We start from the raw sequence: 20259 nt of genomic DNA on the forward strand, positions 1-20259 counted from the left end.
GGGTGATGATTGAGGAACTGGGGTGGATTGAGGAACTGGGGGTGGATTGAGGGTGATGATTGAGGGACTGGGGTGGATTGAGGGTGATGGTTGAGGGATTGGGGGTGGATTGAGGGTGATGATTGAGGGACTGGGGGTGGATTGAGGGTGATGATTGAGGGACTGGAGGTGGATTGAGGGAGATGATTGAGGGACTGAGGGGTGGATTGAGGGTGATAATTGAGGGACTGGGGGAGGATTGAGGGTGATGATTGAGGAACTGGGGTGGATTGAGGAACTGGGGGTGGATTGAAGGTGATGATTGAGGGACTGGGGGGTGGATTGAGGGTGATGATTGAGGGACTGGGGTGGATTGAGGGTGATGGTTGAGGGATTGGGGGTGGATTGAGGGTGATGATTGAGGGACTGGGGGTTGGATTGAGGGTGAAGATTGAGGGACTGGGGGTGGATTGAGGGTGATTATTGAGGGATGGGAGAGATTGAGGATGATGATTGAGGGACTGGGGGGTGGATTGAGGTTGAAGATTGAGGGACTGGGGGGTGGATTGAGGGACTGGGGGTGGATTGAGGGATGGGATAGATTGAGGGTGATGGTTGATGGACTGGGGGTGGATTGAGGGACTGGGGGTGGATTGAGGGTGATGATTGAGGGACTGGGGGGTGGATTGAGTGACTGGGGGTGGATTGAGGGTGATGATTGAGGGATGGGATAGATTGAGGGACTGGGGGGTGGACTGAGGGACTAGGGGGTGGATTGAGGGACTAGGGGGTGGATTGAGGGTGATGATTGAGGGACTGGGGGGTGGATTGAGGGACTGGGGGTGGATTGAGGGTGATGATTGAGGGACTGGGAGTGGATTGAGGGTGATGATTGAGGGACTGGGGGTGGATTGAGTGTGATGCATGGTAGCACAGTGGTTAGCACAATTGCTTCACAGCTCCAGGGTCCCAGGTTCGATTCCCGGCTTGGGTCACTGTCTGTGCGGAGTCTGCACATCCTCCCCGTGTGTGCGTGGGTTTCCTCCGGGTGCTCCAGTTTCCCCCCACAGTCCCAAGATGTGCAGGTTAGGTGGATTGGCCATGATAAATTGCCCATAGTGTCCAAAATTGCCCTTAAGTGTTGGGTGGGGTTACTGGGTTATGGGGTTAGGGTGGAGGTGTGGACCTTGGGTTAGGTGCTCTTTCCAAGAGCCGGTGCAGACTCGATGGGCCGAATGGCCTCCTTCTGCACTGTAAATTCTATGAAATTCTATGATTGAGGGATTGGAGATGGATTGAGGGTGATGATTGAGGGACTGGGGGTGGATTGAGGGTGATGATTGAGGGACTGGCGGTGGATTGAGGGTGATGATTGAGGAACTGGGGGTGGATTGAGGGTGATGATTGAGGGATGGGATAGATTGAGGGACTGGGGGGTGGACTGAGGGACTAGGGGGTGGATTGAGGGACTAGGGGGTGGATTGAGGGTGATGATTGAGGGACTGGGGGTGGATTGAGGGACTGGGGGTGGATTGAGGGTGATGATTGAGGGACTGGGGGTGGATTGAGTGTGATGCATGGTAGCACAGTGGTTAGCACAATTGCTTCACAGCTCCAGGGTCCCAGGTTCGATTCCCGGCTTGGGTCACTGTCTGTGCGGAGTCTGCACATCCTCCCCGTGTGTGCGTGGGTTTCCTCCGGGTGCTCCAGTTTCCTCCCACAGTCCCAAGATGTGCAGGTTAGGTGGATTGGCCATGATAAATTGCCCATAGTGTCCAAAATTGCCCTTAAGTGTTGGGTGGGGTTACTGGGTTATGGGGATAGGGTGGAGGTGTGGACCTTGGGTAGGGTGCTCTTTCCAAGAGCCGGTGCAGACTCGATGGGCCGAATGGCCTCCTTCTGCACTGTAAATTCTATGAAATTCTATGATTGAGGGATTGGAGATGGATTGAGGGTGATGATTGAGGGACTGGGGGTGGATTGAGGGACTGGGGGTGGATTGAGGGTGATGATTGAGGGACTGGCGGTGGATTGAGGGTGATGATTGAGGGACTGGGGGTGGATTGAGGGTGATAATTGAGGGACTGGGGGTGGATTGAGGGTGATGATTGAGGGACTGGGGGTGGATTGAGGGTGATGATTGAGGGACTGGGGGTGGATTGAGGGACTGGGGGTGGATTAAGGGTGATGATTGAGGGACTGGGGGTGGATTGAGGGTGATGATTGAGGGACTAGGGGTGGATTGAGGGTGATGGTTGAGGGATTGGGCGTGGATTGAGGGTGATGAATGAGGGACTGGGGTGGATTGAGTGTGATGACTGAGGGACTGGAGGTGGATTGAGGGTGATGGTTGAGGGACTGGAGAGTGGATTGAGGGTGATGAATGAGGGACTGGGAGTGGATTGAGGGTGATGGTTGAGGGACTGGGAGTGGATTGAGGGTGAAGATTGAGGGACTGGGAGTGGATTGAGGGTGATGTTTGAGGGATTGGTGGTGGATTGAGGGTGATGGTTGAGGGATTGGGGGTGGATTGAGGGTGAAGATTGAGGGACTGGAGGGAGGATTGAAGGTGATGATTGAGGGACTGGAGGGTGGATTGAGGGTGATGGGTGAGGACCTGGGAGTGGATTGAGGGTGATGGTTGTGGGACTGGGGGGTGGATTGAGGGTGATGGTTGTGGGACTGGGGGGTGGATTGAGGTTGAAGATTGAGGGACTGGGGGGTGGATTGAGGTTGAAGATTGAGGGATTGGGCCGCCCCTTCCATCTTCCCCTCGATCTACCTTGAAAAACAACTGCACCATCCACCTAACCCCCGCCCCTCCTCCCTACACACTGCATCTGACACCCCCACATTGGTTCCATTTGCTAGCTGATCTCGGTATCATGGCATCTCCTGCCTTGTGCCCCAAACGAAGGACCTCACCTCCACCTCCCATCTCACCCATCCCCCACTCTACTTACTCCATCCACTCCCTTCTTTGACCCAGCATGCTCCCCCCCCCCCCCCCCCCCAACCTCCACACCCAAAATGTCCCAGGTGGGCCAAACCAACAGACCTTTGCACTAGAAAGTGTATGTAAACGAAGACATCAGACTTACAGACAAAAATCAACATCATATTACAGATTCAGTAAAACATGCCCCTGACACACAGAGCATCCCAACCCCCCTCTCCCCAACCCATCGTACTGAACAGGAAGAAGTCTTACAACACCACATCATTGCATTGAACTAAGTCATTCACCTCTTCTGCTGTCTGGAAATAGTATTCCTTGCCCTTGAATGTTACCCCCAACTTGTCGGGTACAACACCCCAAACCGAACTTTGCTCTGATGGAGCGACGCTTTGGTCCTGTTGAACCCGCCCGCCTCTTGGCTATACCAGACCTGAGTCCCCTCCCAGCTACAGTCCCCAGTTGCCTTGACCCACCTCACAATCTTCTCTCTGTTTTGAAACTCGTGCATTCGAGCGCGGGATGGCTCAGAGACCGGTGGGCTTGATCCACCTTGGAACCCTCTCAAATACCTCCTCATCCACCAACTTCTCAAACATCCTCATCATGTAGCTGGTGTCACTCGGTCCCTCCACTCCCTCTGGCAGTCCCGTGATGCACAGATTCTGTCGCCTGGATTGATTTTCCTGATCGTCGGCCCTCGCCCACAGCAGCTTGCATGTTTCCCCCAGCACCGACATCTCCGCTTCCAGGGAAACGATTTGGTCGCTCTGGTCTGAGATCGTCTTCTCCACTTCACTTATCGTTGCATCCTATGCCTCCAGATCCTGCTCCACTCGCTCCAGAGACCCGCGAAGAGCTGCTATTGCCTCCTCAATCACTCTCGACCCGTCTCCCCGCATTTCCTTCTGCTGTTGCCGAAACTCATCTTTAATGAGGCTCATAAGCTGCTTCATCTGTGACGTGGCCATCAATGACAACCCATCCCCTTCTGCCATCTTTACCACTGATGCTAGACTACGAGGCTCCTCCAATCCAGAGCTAGGGCGCGAATTGTTGGGTCTGGTACCCCGTCGACTTCCCACCCTGGGGGAGAATCCACCTCTCTCCTCACAATTTGTCACCAAAAATCACCCATCAAATGGGCAGGAAGTTCCAAAACCATCACCTCCACACAGGAACCGGCCTGTGTGACCGGTCAGACCATGGCCACCGGACGTCCATGTTGATGATATAGTTAAGATGCACCGGTGAAGGGCACTGTTTAATTAAGTACGTAGAAGCCTTATAAAGAGAGACCGCTGGGACACTGGGGTAGGCGGTAAGAAGCAGACATGTGTAATGCTGCATTCTGTGAATAAACCTATCAAGAAAAGCACCAGTGCCTAGTTTCATGTCTGAGCAGCTGGGTTGGATTTGAATTAACACTTGGCTCAGAGCGGGCCTCAGGAAAAGTGACCATGAAGTTATTCGATTGACACTAAAACCCAACTGGTTCTCAGATGTCCTGCCATCCTGCCCCAGTCTGGGCCTACACGTGACTTAAGTCCCACATCAAAAACGTTGACTCTTAACTGTCCTCTGGGGTGGCCAAAGCCAGGCAAGTCATTTGTATCAAATCCCGCCTGCCCCTCTTCCCACCCCGATGAAGATGTCCGTTGTGGTTCAGCGGGCAGCACTCTTGCTTCTCAGTTAGAAAGTTGCAGGAGTTTGAGCCCCACTCCACATCCACGACATCGCAGCGTGGTAGTGAAGGAGTGCTGCACTCCCAGGCTGCGGTTCACAACTTTGGTTGGATGTTTTCCTGGAAGTTTCATCACATGGCTTCGCACCCTCGGCTGTCTCAGCTTCCCAACCGATACCTAATAACCCAATTGGGTTAGGTGGATTGGCAGTGTTAAATTACCCTTCGTGTCCAAAAAGGTTAAGTGGGGTTACGGGGATAGGGTGGAGGTATGGGTTTGAGTAGGGGTGCTCTTTCCAAGGGCTGGTGCAGACTGATGGGCCGAATGGCCTCCTTCTGCATTATAAATTCTATGATACCACCAAACAGGGGAGTTATCCATAGAATCCCTGCAACTCAGAAGGAGGCCATTTGGCCCATCGAGTCTGCACCAACCCTCTGAAAGAGCACTCTACATAGCTCTACTCCCCCGTCCTAGTCCTGTGCGCCCGTGCATTTATCATGGCCAATCCACCTCACTTGCACATCTTTGGACTGTGGGTGGAAACCGGAGCACCCAGAGGAAACCCACGCAGACACGGGGAGAACGTGCAGACTCCGCATTGACAGTCGCCCGAGGCCGGAATTAAACCCGGGTCCCTGGCGCTGTGAGGCAGCAGTGCTAACCACTGTGCCATCGTTCCGCCCTGTCCTGGCCAATATTTATCCCTCAGACAACATAAGCAAAAAATGATTATCTGTTTGTTATCACATTGCTGTGTGTGGGATCTTGCTGTGTGTAAATTAGCTGTGGCTTTTCCTACATTACTTCACTGACCTGACTTCAAAAATACTGAATTAAATATGCAGCATTTTGGGATATCCTGAAGCTGTGAAAGGTGTAATTAAATGGATTGAAACGCTGGTGTAAGGTTAGGAGGCGTCTGTTTGTAATGTGAAAATAAATGTTTATGAAAGTGAATAAAAAGTGGCTCCAGTTCCAGTTGAACGGCTGGAAATTTCCAGATCCTCTGGTGTCGCCGACAGCCCACCCCCACCACGTGATTCCCGGCGGTGAGGGCCACGTTCAACATGCAACGCTGTCTGGGAACGCGGCCAATGTCTGCCCGCTTCCCTCACCGCGAAGCGCCTGCCGAGTTGTGTGGAAAATCCGACCCCTCGTTCTCATTGGATCGATTGTCAAAATTGGGGTCGTCTTAATTCAAGGCCATGGTCTCACTCCTGAGGAAAGTTCCAGACTTGTTCGGTCTGACTGCTGCTCCAGCCATCAGAGAGAGGAGACACTGACCACTGTGGTCTGGACAGGCGCAGTGTTCAGAATGGACAGGACGGTGTGATAATCTACTTCGCCCCCCCAGTCACCACGTCGGAGAGAGCTCATTCTCATTCTAACCAGCTGGGATGACTTGGAATCATTGCGTTAGACTTCAGTCTGAGGTTTAACTCAGAACTGATATCTTCCACAACCTCATGTTTTCCAATACGTTCAATGTTGTAACGTGGGAAATGTAGTGACCAACGTGTGCACAGTAAGATCCCACAAACAGGCACTGTGATAATGGCCAACTGTTTCCAGTGACGTTGGTTGAGGGATAAATATTGGAGGACAGCGGGGAGAATTCCTCTGCTCTCCCTCAAAATGGGGCTATGGGACCTTCTACAACCTTCTGCGAGGGCAGACGGGACTGTGGATTCACATCTTGTGTGTAAGGTGACGCCACTGACAATGCAGCACTCCCTTGGTCAGGGAGGGGAGATGTGGATTTTGTGGCCAAGTTTATTGAGTGGGTCTCAGAACCTCTGACTCGAAGACGCGAATGTGACCAACCAAGCCACTGCTGGCACCCATGTCGCAACAGGCCGGCGGGTTCTCCCAGGAGTAACCCGGCAACAGTTCAAAAAACGAGAGGTGAAAGGTTACGCTTCATAGTTTTTTTTGCAGTCGCTGAAACTTCTCGATGGCGGATTGATTTTCTGACAGGGGTGTGTGCGGTGGATCCCGCGTGTCTCACTTTGAATTGTGGTCTGCAGGTGCAGTGGAACAACGATCGAGTGAATTACAGGATGGAGGCCAAGGCGCCTTATCCTGAGGGTCCTTTCACCGTCGACGGAGAAGGCGCCATCTACTTAACCAAACCCTTGGATCGGGAACAAGGAGAAGAGGTAGAAATCTTAGAATCAGACAAGCGCGGGAGGAGGCCTTTCCATCCATCAATCCTGTGTTGGCCCTTTGCAAGAGCTATCCAATGAGTCCCATTCTCCCACTCTTTTCCCAAAGTGCTATAACCAATTTCTTCCAAAATAGTTATCTAATTCCACCTTTAGAGTCACTATCCAATCAGCTGCCATCGCTCTTTCAGCCAACATGTCGCAATCTAGAACAACTCGGCGAGTGCGTTTCCTCCTGTTGTCCCTTATTCTTTTTCCAATGACTTTAAATCTGTGTCTTCACGTTACTGATCCTTGTGCCAGTGCAATCAGTTTAACCCAGCTGCTCTGTCAAATCCCTTCCTCATTTTGAACTCCTCTATTAGAACAGGGGGGGGGGGCCCAGTCTCAGGATAAGGGAGCCAACCATTTAGGACTGAGATGAGGAGAAATTTCTTCATTCAAAGGGTTGTGGGTGCCCCGTGGTTGAATATATTCAAGGCTGGGAGAGACAGAGTTTTGATCTCTCCGGGAATGAAGGGATATAGGGAGTGGGCGGGAGTTGAAACCAAAGATCAGCCACGGTAGTATTGGATGGTGGAGCAGGCCCTGATGGGTCTACTCCTGCTCCTGTCCCTGGTGTTCTGCACTCCCCTGGTGATGCTCGGAGCACAGCGGTCCCAGCCTCTCGACTCTCTCCACAGTACTGAAGTCCTTCATCCTTGGCACCACTCCAGTAAATCCCCCTCTATTCACTCTCCAAGGCTTTGATATCCTCCCTGACGTTCTTGGGAAAATAAACCCTTTCACAAATTTGTGTTAAATTTCAACTGCTGTGTACCTGCCCATTTCACCAGCCTCGGCCCTGCAGAAGTCTGTTACTGTTCTCCTCATTCTGTACTACATTTCCCAGATTAGTGTCATCTAAAACCTGTAAAATTATTAATATATATCAAAAGGAGTCGTAATCCCATCACTGGTCCCTGGGCTAGAACCACTGTACTCCCCTCACTCACACCCTGCACACTGTGCCTTAGCCACTGAGTCCGAAAATCAAGTTTGACCTGTAATCTTACCCTGAGCCTAATTGTCGATACAGTGCTAAAATGGACCTCTGCTGTCCTGCAGCAGCTCCTGATCACTATCCTTGAGTATTGTGGAAAATTGTGGACACTTCAGGAAATATATAAAAGTAAAGTCGCCACAGTCCCAGATGACCAGAGGCTACTTTCCTCTTGGAGGGGGAAATGAAAGTCGCTTATTGTCACAAGTAGGCTTCAAATGAAGTGACTGTGAAAAGCCCCTAGTCGCCACATTCCGGCGCCTGTTCGGGGAGGCTGGTACGGGAATTGAACCGTGCTGCTGGCCTGCCTTGGTCTGCTTTCAAAGCCAGCAATTTAGCCCAGAGAGCTGACTGGTGGTGATTTAACCCGAGATCACCACACCTCAGGTGAGGGGCAAGGTTGAGCAGACGGGGTCTTCCTGAATAACCTCAGCAGGAATTAAACCCGCGCGGCTGGCCTTGCTCTGCTGCAGCACGAACCAGCTGCCCAGCTCACTGAGCTAAACCGGTCTGGAACACTAAACCAGTTGATGGAAGCTGATTTCATTAATGCTTTGAAAAAGAGAGTCGGACAGGTTCAGCACGATGAGGAAAATACAGGGCAACTGTTAGAAAAGGTGATGTGGGACTAAGCATGACTGCTCTTTCAAAGGGCTAGCCTCGGCACGCGAGGCCGAGCGGCCTACTTCTCAGAATCCTGCCATTCCTCGCCACCTAAATCGAGTCCACCTGAGGACAGTATCGACGGGGCTGTGATACCTCCCGTGGCTGATCAGCCCGCCAGCATCCTCGTTAGTGACCACCTGGGTGAGGGAGCTAGCCTGGGTCCACACTGTCGGGGGAGGGGGGGGTTAGAGAAATCGAGGGAACGCGGTTATTAAAATCCTGGAGAGGTTTTTGATGGTTTGTATAAGGAATGAATTATCGCTCATGTTTAAAGTTCTGCCCCTCTCCTTATTCAGTATATGCTGCTAATATCGGCGCTGGGTTATGACGGGACTCTTTATGATGAGCCGCTGGAGTTGGGAGTGACGGTAATAGATCAAAATGACAACACGCCGGTGTGTTTTCCTGAGAGTTACCAGGCAACAGTCCAAGAACGAGCAGTCAGAGGTGTGATATTTTTTTCTTTATTCTTTCATGGAACGTGGACTTCACCAGCATTTATTACCCATCCCTAATTTCCCCTGAACTGGGTGACCTGCTCGGCCATTTCAGAGGGCAGTTAAGAGTCAACTACGTAGCTGTGGGTCTGGAGTCACATGTAGGCTAGACCGGGTAAGGACGGCAGATTTCCTTCCCTAAAGACTTAAGTGAACCAGACAGGTTTTTACAACAATTGATGATAGTTTCATGGTCGCCATTACTGAGACTAGCTTTCAATTCCAAATTTATAAATTGTACTTAAATTCCACCAGCTGCCGGGGTGGGATTTGAACACATCTCCCCTAGCCTCAGGATTACTAAAGCAATGATATCATCACAATGCCTCCTTCTCCCAGATGACCAGTTTAGCGCAGTGGGGTGGAATGTTCACATCATAATTAACACAACAGAGAGCTTCAATTGTATGAGAGCTTAGTTAGACCGCACCTGGAGCGCTGTGTGCAGTTGTGGTCACCTTACCTCAGATGTCCCGAAGCGTGGTACATTGGCGAGACCATGCAGACGCTGCGACAACGAATGAACGGACATCGCGCGACAATCGCCAGGCAGGAATGTTCCCTTCCAGTCGGGGAACACTTCAGCGGTCAAGGGCATTCAGCCTCTGATCTCCGGGTAAGCGTTCTCCAAGGCGGCCTTCAGGACGCGCGACAACGCAGAATCGCCGAGCAGAAGCTTATAGCCAAGTTCCACACACATGAGTGCGGCCTCAACCAGGACCTGGGATTCATGTCGCATTACATTCATCCCCCACCATCTGGCCTGCAAAATCCTACCAACTGTCCTGGCTTGAGACAATTCACACCTCTTTAACCTGGGGTTACCCCATCTCTGGATCTGTAAAGCTTTAATCACCTGCTAATGCTCGCATTCCAAGCATTGTCTGGCGTCTTTGAATCTGTCTATATATGTGTTTCTGGAACATACCTCTTCATTCACCTGAGGAAGGAGCAGCGCTCCGAAAGCTAGTGACATCGAAACAAACCTGTTGGACTTTAACCTGGTGTTGTAAGACTTCTTACCGTACCTCAGAAAGGATATTATTGCTATAGAGGGAGTGTAACGAAGGTTCACCAGACTGCTTCCAGAGATAGCCGGAGTGTCGCATGAAGAGAGATTGGGGCAAACTGCGCCTGTACTGTCCAGAGCTTCGAAGGGCGAGAGGTGGTGACATTGAACTACAAAATACTTAAAGGAATAGACAGGGTAGATGCAGGTAAGCTGTTTCCCTCGGTTAGGGAGTCGAGATCTAGGGGCACAATTTCAAAATAAGGGGGAAGCCACTTTGGACCGAGATGAGGAGGAATTTCTTTACACAGAGGGTTGTGAACCTTTGGAATTCTCTATCAGGGGGATGTGGGAGCTCAGTCATTGAGTAAAAGGCATTGAAGTGTCCAATCAGCCATAATAGTACTGGATAGCAGAGCATGCTCGATGGGCTGAATGGCCTACTCCTGTTCCTATGTTCCTGGGTTGAGGACAAATAGTTGCATTGAAAATTAAAATGAAATGAAAATCACTTATTGTCACAAGTAGGCTTCAAATGAAGTTACTGTGAAAAGCCCCTAGTCGCCACATTCCGGCACCTGTTCGGGGAGGCTGGTACGGGAATTGAACTGTGCTGCTGGCCTGCCTTGGTCTGCTTTCAAAGCCAGCAATTTAGCCCTGTGCTAAACAGCCCCGGGCATTGGGTGGAGTCAGGACAGGACTGGGTTATTACAATCCACTCACCAGTCTCGACACTCGTGTGATAGACACAGACTGAGTGAGCAGCTGAGATGACCCTGCAGGAGAGAAAGGATGAAAAGATAATAATAATATTTATTAGTGTCACAAATAGGCTAATAATAACACTGCAATGAAGTTACTGTGAAAATCCCTTTGTGATGGAGAGTGATAGACAGAGTGGGGCGGAAGGCATTTTCCCCAAAACCATTTTAATATTCCCTTTACATCATGAACTTGAGCCTCTCTTGCTCATCCTTTTGAGGCGATGATGTTCATCACCTGGAGCGTTTGGTAGGATTCCAGTGGGTATGTAGGTGACTGCCCAGGCCGATCTGCATCCGGAATGTTCTGCAAATAGGGCAGGGCACCGCAGGCAGTTGAAGTTTGGACAAGTTGCCGGCTCGGGACTACTTGCAGTCTCTCTCTGCCTCTGGCATGCCCTTGCTTTCAAAGGAGACAGCGCTGTTTGGAGCCGGAACCTAAAGAAAGAAAGAGAAACTTGCATTTATAGAACGTTTTCCATGGCCTCAGAATGTTCCAAAGCATTTTAACCAACGAAGCGCTTTTGAAGTGTAGGAAACATGAAGTCCAACTTGTGCAGAGGAAGCTCCCACAAGCAGCGATGTAATACACGCCCAGGTAAGCTGTTTTCAGGTATGTTGAGAAAAGGGCCAATGTTGACCAGGAGAGTAGCGAGGACCTCCTTTCCCTTTCCAGATACAGTATCCATACAATGTCTTGCATCCAGCAAGAGAACTGACACAGCCTCTGGAAAACTGTCTCATCCAGGAGATTGGAGTTTACAATATCTGTTGGAAATATCTTTCGACTCATTAACCGGTTTACAGCAAATGCTCCATTCTAACCAATGAGCATTGTCCAAAAGCATCAGACATTCTGGGGCCTCTGTCATGCTGGGTTCTGTAAATTAGTCCGGCCTGGGACAGACTGTGCCTCGTTGGTTTTGGAGAGGGTGAGGAGCAGATTCATCGGAATGGTACCAGTAATGAGGGAATTCGGTTATGTGTGGAGAGACCGGAGAAGTGAACTGGATAAATAGCTGGAGCAATTTGCAGGGCAATAGGAAAAGAGCCAGAAGGATTGCTCTTTGAAAGGGATGACACAGGGATAAGGGCTGAATGGCCTCCTTCTATGATAGATGATTCTGTGAACTCCTCCCCCCTTTTCCAGGTACACGAGTTGTTACCCTAACAGCAAGTGATCAGGATGACCCTAGGACGGGAAATACAGATCTTCACTTCCGTCTCTATAGTCAGGAACCTTGGAGTCCTCAGGAGAGGCTCTTCACAGTCGATGGTGAGGGGACCTTGAGACTGGCCAAAGACATGACCAGCTACAGTTCAATGAAGTATCAAGTGAAGATTGAGGTAGCTGATCTGGCAGGATTGGAAGGAGGTGAGACACTCAGTGAGCGACTGCATCTGAAATGTTTTATAGAATTACAGAGAATGTACAGCAGAGAAACAGGCCATTCAGCCCATCAGCTCTATGCTGGTGTATATGGTCCATACACGACTCCTCCCACCCCATCCCAAACTAACAGTACAACCTTCTTTACATTTATTTTTAATTATTTACTCAATCAAAATCCTTTGTAATTTTGAACAGAAGTAAATGCCCATTAACCTCAGCTTTTCCAGGCTCCTCCCTGCTACCATTCTGGTAAATCTCCTCCGCACCATATCCGACACCTTGACACCTTCCTAAGGTCCAGTGTCTTCTCCCTCAGATACATCTCTATAACTCTACATAATTGACCACAGGTACTCTGGGTGAAGACATTTCTCCTTTATTTCCTAATATCAAAGAAAACATGTTACCCAATATGTCATCAGAACCATATGTGTCCCATCGATTTGAGATTCATAGGACAAGACCCCAGGACAGGTACAGCACGGGGTTAGATACAGAGTAAAGCTCCCTTTACACTGTCCCCATCAAACACTCCCAGGCCAGGTACAGCACGGGATTAGATACAGAGTAAAGCTCCCTCTACACTGTCCCCATCAAACACTCCCAGGACAGGTACAGCACGGGGTTAGATACAGAGTAAAGCTCCCTCTACACTGTCCCCATCAAATACTCCCAGGCCAGGTACAGCACGGGATTAGATACAGAGTAAAGCTCCCTCTACACTGTCCCCATCAAACACTCCCAGGACAGGTACAGCACGGGGTTAGATACAGAGTAAAGCTCCCTCTACACTGTCCCCATCAAACACTCCCAGGACAGGTACAGCACGGGGTTAGATACAGAGTAAAGCTCCCTCTACACTGTCCCCATCAAACACACCCAGGACAGGTACAGCACGGGGTTAGATACAGAGTAAAGCTCCCTCTGCACTGTCCCCATCAAACACTCCCAGGACAGGTACAGCACGGGGTTAGATACAGAGTAAAGCTCCCTCTACACTGTCCCCATCAAACACTCCCAGGACAGGTACAGCACGGGGTTAGATACAGAGTAAAGCTCCCTCTACACTGTCCCCATCAAACACTCCCAGGACAGGTACAGCACGGGGTTAGATACAGAGTAAAGTTCCCTCTACACTGTCCCCATCGAACACTCCCAGGACAGGTACAGCACGGGGTTAGATACAGAGTAAAGCTCCCTCTACACTGTCCCCATCAAACACTCGCAGGACAGGTACAGCACGGGGTTAGATACAGAGTAAAGCTCCCTCTACACTGTCCCCATCAAACACTCCCGGGGCAGGTACAGCACGGGGTTAGATACAGAGTAAAGCTCCCTCTACACTGTCCTGATCAAACACTCCCAGGACAGGTACAGCATGGGGTTAGATACAGAGTAAAGCTCCCTCTACACTGTCCCCATCAAACACTCCCAGGACAGGTACAGCACGGGGTTAGATACAGAGTAAAGCTCCCTCTACACGGTCCCCATCAAACACTCCCAGGACATGTACAGCACGGGGTTAGATACAGAGTAAAGCTCCCTCTACACTGTCCCCGTCAAACACTCCCGGGGCAGGTACAGCACGGGGTTAGATACAGAGTAAAGCTCCCTCTACACTGTCCCCATCAAACACTCCCAGGACAGGTACAGCACGGGGTTAGATACAGAGTAAAGCTCCCTCTACACGGTCCCCATCAAACACTCCCAGGACAGGTACAGCATGGGGTTAGATACAGAGTAACGCTCCCTCTACACTGTCCCCATCAAACACTCCCAGGACAGGTACAGCATGGGGTTAGATACTGAGTAAAGCTCCCTCTGCACTGTCCCCATCAAACACTCCCAGGACAGGGACAGCACGGGGTTAGATACAGAGTAAAGCTCCCTCTACACTGTCCCCATCAAACACTCCCAGGACGGGTACAGCACGGGGTTAGATACAGAGTGAAGCTCCCTCCACACTGTCCCCATCAAACACTCCCAGGACAGGTACAGCACGGGGTTAGATACAGAGTAAAGCTCCCTCTACACTGTCCCCATCAAACACTCCCAGGACAGGTACAGCACGGGGTTAGATACAGAGTAAAGCTCCCTGACAGCCTCCCAGCTCTGCCTGAGGGTGACTTACAATAATAGTGCTCTGTTATTTGGTGTCCTCACAAATATTTCATCTGGAATCTTACATTGACAATTTGTTATATTTTGTTTGACAGGATTGTCAAGTCTCTGCACTGTCACTGTTAATGTAGAGGAATTGAATAACAATGCTCCGATATTCCCACAGAAACAGGTAGGAACTGGGGTCTGATGCATGGTTTTGTTATTTAGTTAAAACATGTAGCACCGTCAATATGACGCGAGGCAGGTTGAGGTAATGTCAATTGAAGGCTTTATTAAGCAGAACTTTATCCCCAGCAGCGTGGTTACAGAATGCAACTGCTGAGGGAAATGGAGGGAAAAACTGGGTTCTTATACCGGCATTTCTGGGTGGAGTCCAGTAGGTGGCAGATCCTATCAGGACCTGGCATCCCTCCACCAATAGCCTGTCGACACATGGTGTACCGTATTACCCCTAATACATACCACCACTTTCACCCCTTGTTGAAAAAAACCCGGCGGGATGGTGGTTCGCATGGTGGTAGGGGTTTACAGAGTCGGTACTGTGCCGTAACTTTGAACAAAACACAAAATTATCGCTTCAACTGGGCCAACGGGCCAAACAGGGTCGGCATGATGCCATAACTATAACAAGACACAATAACTGAAAACGTTGAGAGTTAAAGTGATTCGATGAGCCGGATGGTCGCCCTGGTCATCCTTTCCGATCGTCTCGGGCGTGGTGGTGATGGCGCTGGCTCGAGTCCCGTCGACTCTGGGAGCGTAGCGCTGTCCCCTGTGTCCTTACTCCTGGGCGGGTCTGGGAGGAGAACCGAACCCCCCGGGAAGGGGGTGGCTGCGGGATGAACCGGCGGGAGTGAGGAGGTGGTGATTGGCGTTGGGGGGGGGGGGGTGTGGGTAGCTCCGGCGGGCGCCAGATCTCGCAGGGAGACCGTGTCCTGTCGCCCATCGGGGTACTCCACATAGGCGTATTGCGGGTTGGCGTGAAGGAGATGCACCCGTTCCACCAACGGATCTGACTTGTGCGCCCGCACATGTTTCCGGAGCAGAATGGGTCCCGGAGCTGCTAGCCAGGTCGGAAGTGGCGTTCCAGAGGAGGACTTCGTAGGAAAGAGGAGGAGTCGCTCGTGAGGCGTTTGATTCGTGGTGGTGCACAGCAGGGACCGGATAGAGTGAAGGGCATCCGGGAGGACTTCCTGCCAGCGGGAAATTGGGAGGCTCCTAGACCGGAGGGCCAGCAGGACGGCCTTCCAGACCGTTCCATTCTCCCTTTCTACCTGCCCGTTCCCCCGGGGGTTGTAACTGGTCGTCCTGCTCGAGGCTATGCCCCTGCTGAGCAGGAATTGACGCAGTTCTTCACTCATAAAGGAGGACCCCCTGTCGCTATGGATATAGTCGGGGAAACCGAACAGTGTAAAAATGGTACCGAGGGCTTGAATGACCGTGGACGCTGTCTTGTCGGGGCAGGGGATGGCGAAAGGGAAACGGGAGTATTCGTCAACGACGTTCAGGAAGTACGCGTTGCGATCGGTGGAGGGGAGGGGGCCTTTGAAATCCAAACTGAGGCGTTCAAAGGGTCGAGAGGCCTTAACCAGGTGCGCTCTATCTGGCCTGAAAAAGTGCGGTTTGCACTCAGCGCAGATCTGGCAGTTTCTGGTGACTGTTCGGACGTCCTCGACGGAGTAAGGGAGGTTGCGGGCCTTAAGGAAGTGGTAGAAACGAGTGACCCCCGGGTGGCAGAGGTCCTCGTGGAGGGCTTGTAGACGGTCCACTTGTACATTGGCACATGTGCCGCGAGATAGGGCATCGGATGGCTCGTTCAGCTTTCCGGGATGATACAAGATCTCATAATTGAAGGTGGAGAGTTCGATCCTCCACCGCAAGATCTTGTCGTTCTTGATCTTGCCCCGCTGTGCATTATCGAACATGAAGGCAACCGACCGTTGGTCAGTGAGGAGAGTGAATCTCCTACCGGCCAGGTAATGCCTCCAGTGTCGCACAGCTTCCACTATTGCTTGTGCCTCCTTTTCCACTGAGGAGTGGCGGATTTCTGAAGCGTGGAGGGTTCGGGAGAAGAAGGCCACGGGTCTGCCTGCTTGGTTGAGGGTGGCCGCCAGAGCTACATCCGATGCGTCACTCTCGACCTGGAAGGGGAGGGACTCGTCGATGGCGCGCATCGTGGCCTTTGCGATATCCGTTTTGATGCGGCTAAAGGCCTGGCATGCCTCTGTCAGGGGAAAAGTAGTGGACTGGATTAGTGCACGGGCCTTGTCTGCGTATTGGGGGACCCACTGGGTGTAATAAGAAAAGAAGCCCAGGCAACGTTTCAGGGCTTTGGCACAGTGGGGGAGAGGGAACTCCATGAGGGGGCGCATACGTTCAGGGTTGGGGCCTATCACTCCATTACGCACTACGTAGCCCAGGATGGCTAGACGATCGGTGCGGAACACGCATTTTTCTTTGTTGTTAGTGAGGTTCAGGGCTTGAGCGGTCTGGAGGAATTTTTGGAGGTTGGCGACGTGGTCCTGCTGGTCGTGGCCGCAGATGGTGACGTTGCCTAGATACGGGAACGTGGCCCGTAAACCGCGCTGGTCAACCATTCGGTCCATCTCTCGTTGGAAGACCGAGACTCCGTTCGTGACGCCGAATGGAACCCTTAAAAAGTGGTATCACCGCCCGTCTGCTTCGAAGGCAGTATAGTTGCGGTCACCGGGACGGATGGGGAGCTGGTGGTAGGGCGGACTTGAGGTCCACGGTGGAAAAGACCTTGTACTGTGCAATCCGATTGACCATGTCGGATATGCGGGGGAGAGGGTACGCATCTAGCTGAGTGTACCTGTTGATGGTCTGACTATAGTCGATGACCATCCTCTGTTTCTCCCCGGTCTTAACAACTACCCCCTGGGCTCTCCAGGGACTGTTGCTAGCCTGGATGATGCCTTCCTTCAGCAGCCTCTGGACTTCGGACCGGATAAATGCTCGGTCCTGGGCGTTGGACCGTCTGCTCCTTGTGGCGACGGGTTTGCAATCCGGGGTGAGGTTCGCAAACAAGGAAGGCGGTTCAACCTTGAGGGTCGCGAGGCCGCAGACAGTCAATGGGGGTATAGGGCCGCCAAATTTAAATGTTAAACTCTGGAGGTTGCATTGGAAGTCCAACCCTAGGAGTGTGGGCGCACAGAGATGGGGGAGGACATACAGCCGGTAATTTCGGAACTCCCTCCCCTGCACCGTTAGGTTGGCGATGCAGAACCCCGTGATCTGAACGGAGTGGGATCCCGCCGCCAGGAAAATTTTCTGGGTGCTTGGCCGAATTACGAGGGAACAGCGCCTTACCGTGTCCGGATGAATGAAGCTCTCCGTGCTCCCAGAGTCGATAAGACACGGCGTCTCGTAGCCATTCACTAGGACTGTAGTGGTTGCAGTCTGGAGCGTCCGGGGTCGCGACTGGTCGAGGGTCGTCGAAGCCAGACGTGGTTGTTGAAGTTGAGCATCGTAATCAGGCAGTATGTGGCCGTCTGTGTCGGGGTCCTTCAGCCAAGATGGCGGCGTCCACGGATCGAGCGCGGTCGGGGGTGGACAAAATGGCGGCGCCCATCTCTCCCTCGTGGCGTCCGGGGTCCAAAATGGCGGCGTCCGTTGGTCACACGTGGATTGCTGGGGGGGCTGGGTCTGTGGTCCCGTTTCTTCCCCGGAGATAGCGGCGACCCCGCGGGACTTGCACACCGTCGCGTAGTGGCCCTTCTTCCCGCAGCTTTTGTAGGTAGCCGCGCGGGCCGGGCATCGCTGCCGAGGGTGTTTCGGCTGGCCGCAAAAATAGCAGCGGGGCCCCCCGGTTGGTCTGGTGTTTTGGCCGCGCAGGTTTGCGGGGGTGGGGGGGTGTCGGAGAGTCGACCGCAGCGGGGGTCCACGGAGCCCAAGGGGCTGTAGTGCGGTCGGGGGCGTAGGCGCGGGCGTTACGCGAGGCCACATCGAGGGATGCCGCCAGGGCCCGAGCTTCTGTAAGTCCCAGAGATTCTTTCTCCAGAAGCCTCTGGCGGATCTGGGAAAAGGCCAAACCTGCCACATACGCATCGCGGACCAGGAGCTCTGTGTGTTCACTCGCTGTTACCGCCGGGCAGTTGCAGTTTCGACCCAGGATCTGCAGGGCGTTATAAAACTCGTCCAGCGATTCCCCCAGAAATTGCTGTCGTGTGGCGAGCTGGTAGCGAGCAAAAACCTGGTTGGCGGGCCGGATGTAGATATCCTTCAGCGCGGCGATGGCACCGGTGAAACCGTCCTCGATAAGGGAGTAGACATCAGGACTCACCCTGGAATAGAGGACCTGCATCTTTTGTTCGTCAGTCGGTGTGCCGGGGGCCGTTCGGAGGTAGCCCTCAAAGCATGCCAGCCAGTGTTTGAAGATAGAGGCCGAGTTAGCTGCTTGGGGTGCGATGCGCAGGCACTCCGGGGTGATTCAGAGCTCCATGTTCCCACGTCGTTTTCTTCAATTTAAATTCTGCTTAATAAATTGTAGCACCGTCAATATGACGCGAGGCAGGTTGAGGTAATGTCAATTGAAGGCTTTATTAAGCAGAACTTTATCCCCAGCAGCGTGGTCACAGAATGCAGCTGCTGAGGGAAATGGAGGGAAAAACTGGGTTCTTATACCGGCATTTCTGGGTGGAGTCCAGTAGGTGACAGATCCTATCAGGACCTGGCATCCCTCCACCAATAGCCTGTCGACACGTGGTGTACCGTATTACCCCTAATACATACCACCACAAAACACTTGCAGATATAAATTTCACAGAAGTCTATCTCAGACTAGAGCTCAATCTACAGTTTACAATATGCTATCAAACATGCCCAGGACAGGTACAGCACGGAATTAGCTACAGAGTAAAGCTCCCTCTACAATACCTACACCAAACACTCTCAGGGCAGGTACAGCACGGGGTTAGATACAGAGTAAAGCTCCCTCTACACTGTCTCCATCAAACACTCCCAGGACAGGTACAGCACGGGGTTAGATACAGAGTAAAGCTCCCTCTACACTGTCCCGATCAAAGACTCCCAGGATAGGTACAGCACGGGGTTAGATACAGAGTAAAGCTCCATCTACACTGTCCCCATCAAACACTCCCAGGACAGGTACAGCATGGGGTTAGATACAGAGTAAAGCTCCCTCTACACTGTCCCCATCAAACACTCCCAGGACTGGTACAGCACGGGGTTAGATACAGAGTGTGGTAAACCACTGAGTTCCTATATTAAGGGTTGTACGGTAGAACCTGCACTACAGGTTAACCTGTGGCCCCTGCATGCTAGCTCCGCCCAGGAGGCGGGGTATAAATATGCGTGGCCTCCAGCTCGCAGCCAATTCGCCAGCTGCTGTGGGAGGCCACACATCTGATACTAATAAAGCCTCAGTTTGGATTCAACTTCGTCTCCAGTCAAATATATCGTGCCTCAATTTATTAGTATCAGATTCAGAAGATGGACCTCCGGATTAAACCAGATCGCCTGCAGCTGGATCCACACGCAAGCGACGCCAGAAAGGACTTCCAGCACTGGCTAGCTTGTTTTGAAGCGTATATCAACGCGGCGCCAACCCCTGTTCCAGAGGCTCGGAAGATTCAAATCTTGTACTCCAGACTGAACTCTAAAATCTTCCCGCTGATCCAGGGTGTGCCCAATTATGCTTATGCCATGACTCGACTCAAAGAAAATTATGAACAGAAGACGAACACGCTCTTCGCCAGACACGCGCTCGCAACACGTACTCAACTACCTGGTGAGTCAATCGAGGACTTCTGGAGGGCCCTGATCCCACTAGTGCGGAACTGTGACTGCCAGGACGTTACAGCTAAGGAGCACTCAGATCTCCTTGTGCGGGATGCTTTTGTAACTGGGATTGGTTCTGATGTTATCAGGCAGCGGCTCCTAGAAGGGGCCACGCGCGGCTTCGCAGAGACTAAAACACTAGCACTCTCCATGACGGTC

At 52.0% G+C, this 20259-nt stretch overlaps 1 protein-coding gene across 4 annotated transcripts in view; it reads left to right on the forward strand.

The window, feature by feature from the left end:
• Window positions 1-20259, forward strand: part of cdh16 (cadherin 16, KSP-cadherin) — a 151534-nt gene that overhangs the window by 55589 nt on the left and 75686 nt on the right. For 3 of the 4 annotated variants that reach the window (XM_072517796.1, XM_072517794.1, XM_072517797.1), the window contains exons 8-11: window positions 6651-6782; window positions 8793-8943; window positions 11914-12138; window positions 14373-14449. In XM_072517796.1, coding sequence (XP_072373897.1) covers window positions 6651-6782; window positions 8793-8943; window positions 11914-12138; window positions 14373-14449 — 585 coding nt within the window. The remainder of the gene's footprint in view (window positions 1-6650; window positions 6783-8792; window positions 8944-11913; window positions 12139-14372; window positions 14450-20259) is intronic. The other variant, XM_072517795.1, reaches the window with a different exon arrangement.

The sequence above is a fragment of the Scyliorhinus torazame genome, chromosome 10, assembly GCF_047496885.1.
Source record: "Scyliorhinus torazame isolate Kashiwa2021f chromosome 10, sScyTor2.1, whole genome shotgun sequence".
NCBI lineage: Eukaryota > Metazoa > Chordata > Chondrichthyes > Carcharhiniformes > Scyliorhinidae > Scyliorhinus > Scyliorhinus torazame.